This window comes from Limulus polyphemus, unplaced genomic scaffold, assembly GCF_000517525.1.
Source record: "Limulus polyphemus unplaced genomic scaffold, Limulus_polyphemus-2.1.2 Scaffold2971, whole genome shotgun sequence".
Taxonomy (NCBI): domain Eukaryota; kingdom Metazoa; phylum Arthropoda; class Merostomata; order Xiphosura; family Limulidae; genus Limulus; species Limulus polyphemus.
Window position 1 is genome coordinate 99,682 of NW_013668581.1, and position 14,907 is coordinate 114,588.

General features: G+C 34.9%; 1 protein-coding gene across 1 annotated transcript in view; it reads left to right on the forward strand.

The window, feature by feature from the left end:
* The window catches only part of LOC106468339 (fat-like cadherin-related tumor suppressor homolog), a 101,943-nt gene that overhangs the window by 81,461 nt on the left and 5,575 nt on the right, over positions 1–14,907 (forward strand). Inside the window, exons 21-27 of the mRNA XM_022396674.1 lie at positions 260–403; positions 1,344–2,225; positions 5,038–5,203; positions 8,069–8,242; positions 9,641–9,798; positions 11,451–11,803; positions 12,406–13,433. Coding sequence (XP_022252382.1) covers positions 260–403; positions 1,344–2,225; positions 5,038–5,203; positions 8,069–8,242; positions 9,641–9,798; positions 11,451–11,803; positions 12,406–13,433 — 2,905 coding nt within the window. The remainder of the gene's footprint in view (positions 1–259; positions 404–1,343; positions 2,226–5,037; positions 5,204–8,068; positions 8,243–9,640; positions 9,799–11,450; positions 11,804–12,405; positions 13,434–14,907) is intronic.

Genomic DNA, 14,907 nt, shown 5'->3' on the forward strand with positions numbered 1-14,907 from the left:
TTTATAGTTGTTTCTATAATTCTGTGTTTTTATATATATATATTGTTTTTCATCATTTCCAGATAATTATACGATTATATTGCTGGAGTTAGGCCTAATTAATACATCTGTTATGGTGTGAACGCCTTTTAAAGCTAGCGAAGCATGATTATAATATATTATAACTTGTCATACTACATGAGTATTGGGCAATTATATTTTTTTACAATACATTCTTTATCTCGTCCCTTATTTATAGCAACGCGTTGTCTTTCTTTAGGTAACCAAGTACTTATTGGAGGTAGAATGTCGTGACAGCGGAACTCCATATCTCTTCTCCAGAGTCTTTGTGAATGTTGAGTTATCTGATGTGAACGATAACCCACCCGTGTTTTCACAAACCAACTATGTAACTATTATACAGGTAAAACGGGTTCGTTAAGTATACATAACTCCACTAAAGTGACAACTGAATAGCAAATAATTTAAATATATTAAACCGAAACTATATTTTTTTTGTAGTCGTTAGCTTAAAGAAGCTACTTTACGTACCTAATAGGGACATAAGTTTGATCTGAAATGTTTATATCTCATAATAAGTAAAATTGGAGCTGTTGTGAAACTAATGGTGATAAGTTTTACTTTCTTGGGATTGAAGAAAACGAGTTTAAAACTAATAACAGATATTTTCAGCCCCCGTATGGGAGTGTCGATTAATTAATTAGTTATGTTTCCATGACAACGCGGTTGCTGTGTAACACGTGAAGAATGTGCACTATTAAACTGGATGTAGAAGTGTTTTGTTTTTTTTAAATATTGGCCTCATAGTTTAAAATGTTTCAAAAATAACATCTGAGGTTTTTCAAAATGTAAGAAAACAGTGTTTTATTTGAATCTACACAGGTGCTAAAGAGTATAATAGGCTTTCAGTACGTTGATGTAACAAAGAAACGTTGAACTATCTCGGGATCATTAAAATAGCAATGAAAAACTAGCTCGTTACGAGATGATTAATATGGCAAAAAACATTGAATTATTTCGATATCCTTAAAATAGCAAAGAAAACTGAATTATCTTTACAATAGAAAAGGCATCTTGAATCACATGAGAATCGAAGGAACGTTGATTAACCTCAGAATCAAAAGACCATCGATGAGTTTCTGAATCTTTAAAATAAATTTAAAAAAAAAAACTCTTAATAATTTCAAAAATGTATTACAACAGTTTTAGTGTTTCATTGTATTGAGTGTTGATTCAGTGAATCCAAATTTCGTTCACCAAACTCTTACGTTTCTTATTGCGTTTTATGCTAACAATGTCTTGTTTTGGAAGCTAAGGTCTATAGAAACTTTTCCATATTTCAGGAAGACAAAAAACCGGGATTTCCGGTTGTACGTTTTACTGTCACTGATGAAGATACTGCTCCAAACACTGGGCCTTTCCTGTTCAGCATTATCTCTGGGAACGAGGATGACTCCTTCCGTATAATACCACAAGATGGCGTATTGGAAACTGCAAAAAAGTTTAATTACCAGTACCGCAGCAACTACACTCTGTGTATCCAGGTTACTGATGCTGGACTTCCTCCTCTGAGCAGCTTAGCATGGATCACTGTCCATATTGTCGAAGAAAGTCGATTTGCCCCGAAGATAATGCCACGTGACATCACAATTACATCATATAAAGGTGGATTTTCTGGTGGAATTCTGGGCCGTATTCGAGCAACGGATGAAGACCCTTACGATACATTAAGTTTCGATATTGTGTCTCCGCATAAACATCTCTTTCAGATTAACCACGAAGACGGAACTTTATCGGTAACATCAGGATTGGATCCCGGTGACTACCCCATCAATATAAGTGTGACTGACGACAGGTTTACTACAATTAAAGCTATTACCATCAAAGTTATTGCACTGACAGAAGACTCTATTAAACATTGCGTTGGAGTTCGAGTAGCTAACGTTAGTCCTACATTCTTTGTCCGTCACTACAAAAAAAGTGTTCTCGGTTTTTTCAGAAACATTTTTAATGTTCCACTGAAGAGTGTTCAGGTTATCAGCATACAACCAGCGGTAACCAACGTTACCAGAACTCCTAGAGAGACGCAGACACACCAAAACACAGAAATTTTGTTTCTCATAAGAAAAGAACCTGCAGGTTTCTATCCCCCTAAATTAATCAGCAATGAGCTGAAAGAAAAGGTGAAATCATTTCAAATCAACGTAGGTTTGGAAATTTTAGAGGTAGGGTTTCTATTAGTGTATGTTTTTTTTGTGTGTGTGTATGTGTGTATACTATAGTCATGAAAAAATACACACACACACACATAAATTAGGTTGGTCTGTAAGTTTTTCTTGATCTTCTGAAAGTTTTTCTTGACCTTCTGTAAGTTTTTCTTGACCTTCTGTAAGTTTTTCTTGACCTTCTGTAAGCTTTTTTTTACCTTCTGTAAGACAAAAGTTTAACAATATTCATTTCTAATTATAAGTCATTTTCAATTGTATATTTTCAGATAATTGTATTTCTTTATTTGATTACACTGGCTGAACCTTTTTTTTTTAAATTACGATTCCTTTCTTACGCTAACCAACTGTCTCTTCGTGCAATTAATCCTCCGGTAGGTCAGGGATAAGTTTACTGATTTACAACTCTAAAATCAGGGGTTCGATCTTCCGCGGTGGACGGTGGCTTTGCTATAAAACAGGCCCACCAGTGACACAGCGGTATGTCTGCGGACTTACAACGCTAGAAACCGGGTTTCGATACCCGTGGCGGGCAGAACACAGATAACCCTTTGTGTAGCTTTGTGCTTAACTATAAACAAACAAATGAACTATTCATGTAATTAATGACCTACGTGAAAGAATTAACGAGACTCTATATACCGTCTAATGAAACCAGAGTCAAATACAAGTCATCTAGAGAAATGGTAAATTCGTGATTTTAAAAGTTACTGATAAATAATAAAAAAAAAATAACTGAATAGTTCGCCAAAACAGCTAAACTACTCGTCCTGGCCACCAGTTTGTCAGAGGCTTGTAAAACATAAATTTCGTTCAAAGTTCAATGAATTGACGTCAGGGGCATAGAAATAAGCTTAGTTACCCGTACACAGCAGCTTATGAAACTACAACATAAGCACTAGGAAGCGAGAATAGGAAAATAAAACCGAGTGTGAGTATTTTCAAGTAAAACTGGAACCAACGGGTAAGTATTAAGTCCACAATACAGGAAGTTAGAAAAGGTTTGCGTGCAGAGAATATATAGAACACAAGGCAGTAAAGGATAGACTGGAAACAACTGTAAAACAAAGACAAAAAAAAATCGTTGTTCGTTACACATCACTAGGGTCTGAATGGTTGGCCAGTTTCTATATTCTGGTGAAAACACGCTCTGGCAACTGGAATACATCAATCCTTCTTCCTAAAACGATATCACTGAACCTATGTCACACTTTCAAGTCAGCTGAAAGCCCAGTGCAGTATCCCACAATCCCAGATTACCTACATCAAGGATCATTCCCATTACACACATGTTTAAGGGGAGATTAACTCTCAGCTCATTCTAGTTCGCATCCCCATCCCATTAAGGACAGTTTGGTTGGTTTGTTTTGTTACGAATTTCGCGCAAAGCTACACCAGGGATATTTGCGCTAGCCGTCCGTAATTTAGTAGTGAAAGACTAGAGGGAAGGCAACTAGTCATCACCACCCACCGCCAACTTTTGGGCTTCTATTTTACCAACAAATAGTTGGATTGACCATCACATTATAACGTCCTCATAGCTGAAAGGGCGAGCATGTTTGGTGGGATGGGGTTTCGAACCCGCGATCCTCAGAGTGCGAGTCAAGCGCTCTAACCACCTGGTCATGCCAGGCAAAATTAGGAACAGCTAGCGCAGATAGCCCTCGCGTAGCTTTATGCTAAATTCAAAACAAACCAAACTTATAATAAAACTTACCAATACACATATCTAACAGAACTTTACGTTGTTTTACATCATTTCTCATTGAACTAGTAATAAATCACAATTTATCTAAAGAAAGTCGAACGCTATACTACATTATTGAAGTTAGAGTAATTCTCAATTTTCTATCATTTAATTAGCAGTATATATATTGACCTACTAATATTAGGCTGTATTCACATGTAATTTATCATTATAGCGTTGTGGTGCCAACGTCAGGAAATATATTTCACGAAAACGGAACTTTATCAGTAACATCAGGATTGAATCCTGGTGACTACTCAATCTATATAAGTGGGACTAACGACAAGTTTACTACAACTAAAGCTTTTACTGTCAAAATCATTGCATTGACAGAAGACTCTATTAAGCTTTGTAGTATCTTTTATTGTTTATCTCTTTGAGTAAGAGCAACTACCTTTCCACGGCTATGGAAAGCAGTTTCAGATTTGGAAATATATAGGTTCGAGCGTTCATGTCTGCTCCTATGTTTTTACATGCGAGGGTTACATGAGGGTTAAGTTTGATTGACGTGGTATCCTCACGAGATTTTTGAGCCCACTTCTACAGATGTATCTCCTAGTAAATTGCATTATATCATTCTAACATAAGTTTATGAAATAGCTTTATTTGCATATCTTATATGTACGACGCCATTTATTTTAATCCTAGGCATGTTCGACGCCATTTATTTTAGTCCTAGCCATATACGACGCCATTTATTTTAGTTCTAGCTATGTACGACGCCATTTATCTTAGTCCTAGCTATGTACGACGCCATTTATTTTAGTCCTAGCCATATACGACTCCATTTATTTTAGTCCTAGCTCTTTGTAAGAATCATCGAAAAGATTTGGATTGAAGGAACTATCTTTCTTTTATAAGTTAAAATTAGCGTATTCAAAGTATGTTTTAGAAATATTAACAGTTGGAAACATATATATGTATCGGAAATTTTAAAACTATTCGAGAGAAAATTTCAAATAATTAAATATGTAAATGGATCATTTCTTTTTGGTGTGTAATATGTATTTAGTTAAATAGACAGAGGAACTGATTTCATAAAACAAATTTCTCACGCACCTACAGATCATGGACAACCGATGTTTTCCAGGAACTTGCGAACATGGAATATGTGATGATAAGATAGTTATTAATGAAAACGAGGTTGAGTTAATCAACACCGACACCCAGAGCTTTGTGTCGCATCACTTTCACCGTATGCTTAGCTGTCACTGTGAATCAGGCTATGGAGGTAAGTCTGGAAGGAAAATTATTTTTCTTCTCCCGAAAACAACTCAGTTTTTTCTACTTAATGCCATATTCAGTTCAGATAACGATGAAGATGCCTTAGGAAACTGTTGGTCAAGATGCAGGCTCTGGTTGTTGTGAGCTATGTTTGTTAGAGAGATAATGTTGCGTCAGTTAGTTGACAAAATAAAGCCTAATGCACTGATATCTGTATTGTTCGTTAAAACAGAAATAATGTTGCGTCAGTTAGTTGACAAAATAAAGCCTAGTGCACTGATGTCTGTATTGTTCGTTAAAACAGAAATAATGTTGCGTCAGTTAGTTGACAAAATAAAGCCTAATGCACTGATGTCTGTATTGTTCGTTAAAACAGAAATAATGTTGCGTCAGTTAGTTGACAAAATAAAGCCTAGTGCACTGATATTTGTATTGTTCGTTAAAACAGAAATAATGTTGCAATAGTTAGATGACAAAATAAAGCCTAATGCACTGATGTCTGTATTGTTCGTTAAAACAGAAATAATGTTGCATCAGTTAGTTGACAAAATAAAGCCTAGTGCACTGATATCTGCATTGTTCGTTAAAACAGAAATAATGTTGTGTCAGTTAGTTGACAAAATAAAGCCTAGTGCACTGATGTCTGTATTGTTCGTTAAAACAGAAATAATGTTGCAATAGTTAATTGACAAAATAAAGCCTAGTGCACTGATATTTGTATTGTTCGTTAAAACAGAAATAATGTTGCAATAGTTAATTGACAAAATAAAGCCTAATGCACTGATGTCTGTATTGTTCGTTAAAACAGAAATAATGTTGCGTCAGTTAATTGACAAAATAATGCCTAGTGCACTGATGTCTGTATTGTTCGTTAAAACAGAAATAATGTTGCAATAGTTAATTGACAAAATAAAGCCTAGTGCACTGGTATCTGCATTGTTCATTAAAACAGATTTTAGAGACAACCACATACTAGTTGTCCACATCTGTTCAGTGTAATAATGTTTCCTTCACTATGAAGTTGTAACACATTTTTCTGAAATTTAATACTAACATTAAATAAGCTAGAATGACTTTATAAAACCAGTCATAATTATCAAGTTATTCAATCTTGTTGTTTCTGTAGCAATAAACACATTTTCTTCTATTAGCTATCCATCTTCTTTTTTTCCATTCTCGTTTAAAGAAACACTCAGTTTTTTAAATCAAAGAAGCTGGCTTATGCTAAATTAGTTTTGTTCAATAGATGGCAGCAGTGAAGTGCTATCCAGACAGACCATCACAACTATACCTTTTAATTTGTCTTTCACCCAAGATTACTCTATAAAAAATGCTACAATTATTTGCCCTTTCACGTTACTAATTTAATTAGTGATGTATGCTGTTAGGTTTCCTTTTTAAACCACATGTAATAGAGGAAACCATTACAATGTCACGAGTTGACATTAAACCTAAAATTTTTACGTTCAGTAATAAGTCCAAAAATAAGTTATTGATGGAGTGATTTTAATTCGTACTCCTAGATTGATCTTCAGGCGTATTTTATGAAGCAAAGTAGACACGCTATGCTGGAAAATTATGCAAATATTTTAACAGAACGACTAAGCCTATTTTCTATAATATGACGTACTTTATGCAGCTAAGTAGATACGTTATACTGGAAAATTATGCAAATATTTTAACAGAACGACTAGGCCTATTTTCATATAATATGACGTACTTTATACAGCAAAGTAGATACGCTATACTGGAAAATTATGCACATATTTTAACAGAACGACTAAGCCTATTTTCCTATAATATTACGTACTTTATGCAGCAAAGTAGATACGCTATACTGGAAAATAATGCAAATATTTTAACAGAACGACTAAGCCTATTTTCATATAATATGACGTACTTTATGCAGCAAAGTAGATATTTTCATATAATATGATATTTTTGTACACCTACCTGATAAATTGGAATCTACTATTAACTCCAAACAAAATAAATCCAATATAATATACATTTAGGATAAAAAACGTGAATAAACGTGTATCGAGAACAAAGTTTAAAATAATTTATGAATACAAACCGGGAAATTTTGTTTTTCTTGTATGCATTCTGTAATTCTAGTGAAGTACCGACAGAAATAATTTAATTCAAAAATAACCAGAAAAATTATTATTGATTAACATAAAATTTAAGATACAGTTTTACAAGAAAATATAAGTCTTACTTCAGCTGCTATGTTACTTTCGAATGATTTAAATAGTTGTATATGAGTTGCTTAATTAAATAATTGTCTTCTAGGACTACTTTGCAAGGCAATTCCAACCAAACAACTATGAATATATGTAATGGTTTCGTTTTGACAATCTAAAATGAAATATGTAAACTCAGCTTGCTAAGTTATTGTTCAAACAGTCTTCAATTTACACTTATTCAACAAATATTAAACACAACAGCATGTAAGTCAAGGAGGACTGCTATAAATGTGACTTTTTTGATGAAAACCGGATAAAAAAGTTTGAAACGTAGAAAGAGAAACGTGATATTTTAAATATTTTGTGTTAATTGCCGTAGATAACTACGTGGTGTTAACAACGCGGAACAAAATGAATGTCGATATTAATTTAAATTTTTATAATAGTTGGTAGTAAAAGGGGTTTTGAAAGCATATAGTGACTTCCATTAGGTGAATAACAGTATTCACTTACAGTTCATTGAAGGTTGTTTTCTCTATATTTGAACTTTTTATGGGTGGAGGTAGGGAGGTTCAAAGAATGTTTAACCTATTTTCCTTTATGTCCCCCCCCCCTTACGAGACAAAATCCCTCACAGGTCAAGCCGCATGTGAAAGGCTTACATGTGTTTGACTTTTATACAGGTCCACAGTGTGAACAGGAAATTAATGCGTGTGCACGAGGACCCTGTCCAGCCAATAGAATCTGCGTTCCAGAAGCTTCAATTCTTGGATATGCCTGCCAGTGCCCAGAAAGGAAAATAGGATTGATGTGTGATCGGGAAAAAGCTCTGTGCAACAGTTCTGCCTGCTATGAAGGTTTGTAAGAAGTTCTTTTCAGACTTTCTACTGTTCCTCATAAATATCAAATAAAAACTCAAAGATACCCATTCGAAGTTTACCCAAAGAATGGTACAACCAAAACTAAATCTATCCTGGCTTTTTATACTTCTATTCCGTCTGAGCGTCAGGGGGTTTGTTGATAACGTAACATCCCTGTGTTTATATGATGTAAACAACAGTCGATAAATGGCTTGAGCAAAATAAGCAATCGTAACAAGAAAATAAAGTTAGCATTGTTTTTTATTGAGTTTTTCAACAGTGTCTCATAGGGAGTTTTGGACTCCTTTTCGAGTACTTTCATCAAGTCTGAAGAAATAAAATAAAATTTAGCTCAGCATCACATTCGAAACGTCACTTGAAAACCAACAGAATGGGATGAAGCAGTCCATAAGAAATGGCGTTAACAAAGCAGTCCATAAGAAATGGCGTTAACATTTACATTCTTCTCTTGAAATCACACTGAAATTTCCTCACTAATTTCATACCTGCCAAATGTATGGATAGCTAAAATAAATCTAATTTATACTAATTGTTTGTTTTGAATTTCGCTCAAAGCTACACGAGGGCTATCTGCGCTAGCCGTCCCTAATTTAGCAGTGTAAGACTAGAGGGAAGGCACCCACCGCCAACTCTTGGGCTATTATTTTACCAACGAATAGTGGGAGTGACCGTCACATTATAACGCCCCCGCGGCTGAAAGGGCGAGCATGTTTGGTGTGACGGGGATTCGAACCCGTGACCCTCAGATTGCGAGTCGAGCCACCTGGCCATGCCGGGCCTAAATATTAATGACTTGGATATGTTTTAAATTTAAACATTCTAGAAGCAATACAAATAGTTTATTTTTTCCATTTCGAAGTACTGTCCGAATACTTAAGCATTATTAAAGCAAACTTTAATGTGGAGAAGATGATCAGTTTTGGATCTTAAGCTTCAGTAACAGATGAATTTTTAAAATATCGTGCACGTAAGTACAAAGACAGTTTTGTAGATTGTTTTTTTTTTCGGTAGCTTAGAACAGAATATTCCCAGCATTCTCACGTGGTGTTTAGAACTCTTCCACACACGTGTGTATCTATAAACTTCAGTAGTGAGAAGAAGCAAGAATGCACATTGGATCAACACAATACGTGATACACACACGAATGCCTATAATGATTTTCATTTTATTGCAAATGTGCAATGCAAAAGAAAATTCGCTTATAAAAAGTATCAGTTTAAAGACTAATTTATGAATAACTGTACTCCAAAGGGACAAATGATTGGAAGGTAGGTACTGAGATACCTAGAGGCACTCAAGATGTACAAAATGCTTCTTCATCTTTTACAAATTACACAAGAATTATTATGGTAACTAAGTTCCCTTTTTGACAGAAAAGAACCCCATTTCATTTGGAGGGAGAAGCTTTGCACAATACAACTTGAACGGACCTGTGGACCATCACTTCTCTGTTTTCCTGCACATCAGGACTGTGCAAGAAACTGGAAATCTGATGTTCGCTGCTGGAAGAAAAGATTACAGTATTTTAGAGGTAAATGGTTAGTCTTTCTAAGAGTTGTTTTCTTGGTACGATAGAAGCTGATACGTTGTTTTGTATATTTCATTCTGAATTTCTTTAACTTTTGAGTGTGTTAATCACCTAGTTTAAAAGTACTTTCACATATGGACTTGAAGGTTTACACATCTATCGCTCTCTTGAAACTGTCATCACCATAATAATCAAAGTGGATAAAAAACACTGTTTGAACTTCGAAATTTCTCATCGACCATTTCTGAACAGATTTTAATGAAGAGAAAATCAATGCTAGAAAATAAACTTTCTTACTATTTTTTTTGTTAGACAGCAGTAATTTATTGAATATGTTATTCTAGTTTATAATAGTATAAATTTGATTTCTCATAAAGAAAAAAATCATTTTTTTTACATTCTATAATCCTTATATAAGTATGGTATTGTCTATCTGAGTGGCTTTATATATTGAAACACAGTCAAATTCATAAATAAGCCTAAGTAAAGACGTAGTGTGAGATAACCTAGCCTAGAGCCAAGTGCATAAAATTTATCAAGAAAGTAAAAAACATCGGCTCAATTTTAAACTTAAATCGTTTCTGAAGTAGGCTATTTTCTGGTATATCGCCAACGTTTTTAATAAAAAACAAACCTCTTTAATCAACGGAGACTCTAAGTTAAGAAATCAACAAATATTTTTTTTCCAGTTTTATTGTTTATACATTTCATTTTATACTTACAGTACCTAGACTAACAACAATATTAGGTTATACTTTCATTGCTAAGCAACATGACATAACAGCCATTGTTGGAAGGTAGTGTTACCAAAACACACTGGCTTTTCTATATATTAGAAGTTGTTAATCTAACTGATTTTTACCAATAGTTATTCATTGAATACGCCACGAATTCATTTCATGAATGATCTGAACTTTGATTGGCTCACAAAGGAATTTACCGAGGTTTGATTGCCCCAACTGCACTTTTCAGCCCCTTTTTTGGTCAAGCTTGATTTCGCAAAATGTATTTATTTCAGTTAGCTATGAAATGTGAGGTTAGGATATACTATGAGGTGTGGGTATTAGTACTTGTCCCATCATTATAAATCAGAGCTGATCATCTTGCTGCGAACAAGGCTAAAGAGGTGAACTGTACTTCTAAATAGAAGTAGTTTCTGTAAATCAGACCTTGCTGTGAACGAGTGTATTTTGAGTCAGCTAGATCAACACTACTTATGCATATTTTAACATTTGGTCTGGTGTCACCCTCCCTGTGTACGAGACTATACTGAGTCTAGTAGAGACAAATTTCAGGTGCATTTAATTTGTGTTCTGTTAAGCACAAAGCACCATAATTGGTTATATGTGCTGTACCCAGCACGGGTATCAAAACCCGATTTTTAGCGCTGTGCCACTAGGAGGCAGTTGCATTTAAAATAAATTTTGAATCAGCATCTGGAGCACTCACTACATCGTAAGAATAGAAATAACCATAACAATATTTGCTGTAGGTAGGATTAAACACATCATCAAATTTTAATCTGTAAACCGAAACTATAACTTTAATTTTTTTTATTTGGAAAATATAATAATGAATCGTGGTATATCATATATTGTTAAGAGATTGGAGATGTGAAATGAGAGTGCTAGTAATTTAACCTTTCTACCCTTCAGATTATAAATGGAGCGGTCCAGTACCGAGTAGACTTTGGCAGTGGAGAAGGAATTGTTCGTGTAGAGGGTGTTAAACTGAATGATGGCGCTTGGCACGAAGTCAGCGTGGAGCGGAGAGGAAGCACAGCAACCATTACCATAGACGGGGAGGTAGAAGAAACTGGAGCCGCACCTGGCGTTCACGACCTTCTAAACCTGGACGGAAACGACGTATATTTCGGGGCTGAAGTGAGGTCACTGAGATATGAAGATATAAGGATGGGATTTATAGGCTGTATAGATAATATCCACATTAACGGAGTCAAACTGCCTTTACATATCACCAGCACCAATATTGTTGCCACTCTTCGCAAGTAAGTAAACATTCTGTTCAATATTTGAACTGATTTGTCATGATATAATGAGCAATTTGTCGCATCATGTTAAGCGATTTATCGCATCACGTTGAACGATTTGTCGCATCATGTTAAGCGATTTATCGCATCACGTTGAACGATTTGTCGCATCATGTTAAGCGATTTATCGCATCACGTTGAACGATTTGTCGCATCATGTTAACATTGCCTCACTTTAAGCAGTTTATTGCATCATGCTAAGTGGTTTATCGCATCATGTTAAACGATTTGTTGCATCATGACGAGCGATTTGTCATACCATGTTTCTATACGATTTTGGGAATCATGGATTTATGGCGAGCCGTATGGTTGTTAAGTTTGAGAGATATCATAAACATAAAAAAAAACATTTCATGCCTTATATCAGTTGTTTATTTGTCTCAAAGCCTTTTACTGCAAGCACCTAATAATTATCACTTGAGAAATCCCCCCCAAAAAATATTATTTTAAACATATTCTATCGATGTTTAGCAATGCAAGTCAGCTGTTGAAACCATACCATACAGAAAACCTTTCTAGACTCCTTTGTTAATTCCATTAATATGCATTTCGATTTCCAGATTTGTCAACGTGGAATTCCATTGTAGGGAATTAATCGATCCTGGAATATGCGGTACACAACCTTGCCAGCACGGGGGCACCTGCCGAAAGAATGATCATTCCTACACTTGTCAATGCCTGCCTCGTTTTATGGGTTCTAATTGTGAAGTGGATACAGACCCGTGTGCTTCAAACCCTTGTCTATATGGAGGTACATGTCGTAACAACACTAACAGTTATAAATGTCAATGTCTTCCAGGCCACAGTGGAACCAGGTGTGAGTATGGACATTTCTGCAACCCCAATCCTTGTCAGAACAGGGGCATTTGCGAAGAGGGAGCTTATGGACCGGTATGCAAGTGTCGGGGTTTCCATGGTGATCGATGTCAGTTCGACCTTGATGAATGTCAGACTGAACCTTGCGGGGCCGGGGCAACTTGTGTCAACTTCCATGGGTCGTTTCAGTGCAAATGTCAGCCGAACGTGACGGGCCATCTTTGCACAGAACCCCTTTACACAACATCAATTACCTCCACAAGCATGAACACTACGTTTGAAGAAATTGCTGGGATCGTGGTGCTTGTGTTGTTTCTTCTCGTTGTATCAGTCGGGTTGGCATGCTGCTGTAAACGTTATCATCGTAAGTGTCGCAGAAGACAGGGGAACAATAACTTACAGGAAGATTCCACCACAGCAGAACTGATGGTGAAAAATTCGATGTTACATCGAGATAGTCATAAAGATATAAACAAGCTAAGCCATCTAGAAGATACCTCTTTCACCCTGCCGGCAGTACCTCCTAGGCCCAAGGTTTATACCCCTACCATGCAAGAACCATTCAATAACCTGGACACGGTCAGATCTTATGAACGAGTATCAAAAGACCTAGAAACCTTTCCTCGATATACCACAGCCTTTCCACGGATCGGTAGAGTGGTCCAGACAGCTCGTAACCTACCCTCGGTTCCCACCTTGGCATCCTCAGACAGGTCTTCAGTTTGTAGCAACACTTATGCAAAAGAAGAGCTAGAAGAAAAAGTTCAGAATGGTAAAGTAGGCCATGATTCAGTAAACACGCTATTTTTACTTGGGTTTTGACAGTTAGAGATTGATGGGTTAATTTCCTAATAATTATTAGCGTTTCGTGTAAGAGTTTTACTTGGGTTTTGACAGTTAGAGATTCATGGATTAATTTCCTAATAATTTTAGCGTTTCGTGTAAGAAGTATTTTTTCTCGTAGTTGATAATTACAAATAAAAGGATGGAATTTCTACACTGTAACTTGTGTACGTTTTTTACTTTAATTTTTTTAGGGCTAAACGTTACCGTACTTACTATTAATACAATTAATAAATAACCTTTTAACATTGTTCTACAACCTAACGTTAGAACTTTTTAAAAACATTGATTAGTTTTTAATATGTTGTTGTACAAAATGTCTACTATAGTATACTTAAATCCGCCTTTTGCTAACATCCGTTAAAATGGGTGTGCAATGTGCATTTAGACAGTAAAGTTCGCGCGAATTTTTATGACAGAAAAAAATGAGTATTATTATTATAATAGATTGTAATTGAGAGAAAATCAGTGCTAGAAAATAAACTTTCAAATTAACAAATTTAACTATATATATTATGTTAACTTTCATAATATATTTTTTGTAGAAGTAGGTAATTATCTGTATGTATAGAAATAATATAATTATTAGGTCAGAATTTTAAACTTCAGTAAGGAGAAATATTTTATCGGATAATTTTTAGGATTATTCATAAAAACAGTTCAATTTTGAACGGATAGTTTGATCGATTGTCCATTAAAACTTTTCCAATTTGATGATATTTTGCCCGGATAATTTGATTGATTGTTCGTTAAAAACAATTCGATTTTGACGTTATTTTGAATGGATAATTTGTTAGATTGTCCATTAAAAGTAGTTAAGTTTTGACGATATTTTACCCATTTACTTTACTTGATTGTCCATTAAAAGTAGTTAAGTTTGACGATATTTTACCCATTTACTTAAATTCATTGTCCATTAAAAGTAGCTAAGTTTTGACGATATTTTACCCATTTTACTTTGCTTGATTGTCCGTTAAAAGTAGTTAAGTTTTGACGATATATTACCCATTTACTTTACTTGATTGTCCATTAAAAGTAGTTACGTTTTGACGATATTTTACCCATTTACTTTATTTGATTGTCCATTAAAAGTAGTTAAGTTTTGACGATATATTACCCATTTACTTTATTGTCCATTAAAAGTAGTTAAGTTTTGACGATATTTTACCCATTTACTTTACTTGATTGTCCGTTAAAAGTAGTTACGTTTTGACGATATTTTACCCATTTACTTTACTTGATTGTCCATTAAAAGTAGTTAAGTTTTGACGATGTTTTACCCATTTACTTCATTGTCCATTAAAAGTAGTTACGTTTTGACGATATTTTACCCATTTACTTTACTTGATTGTCCATTAAAAGTAGTTAAGTTTTGACGATGTTTTACCCATTTACTTCATTGT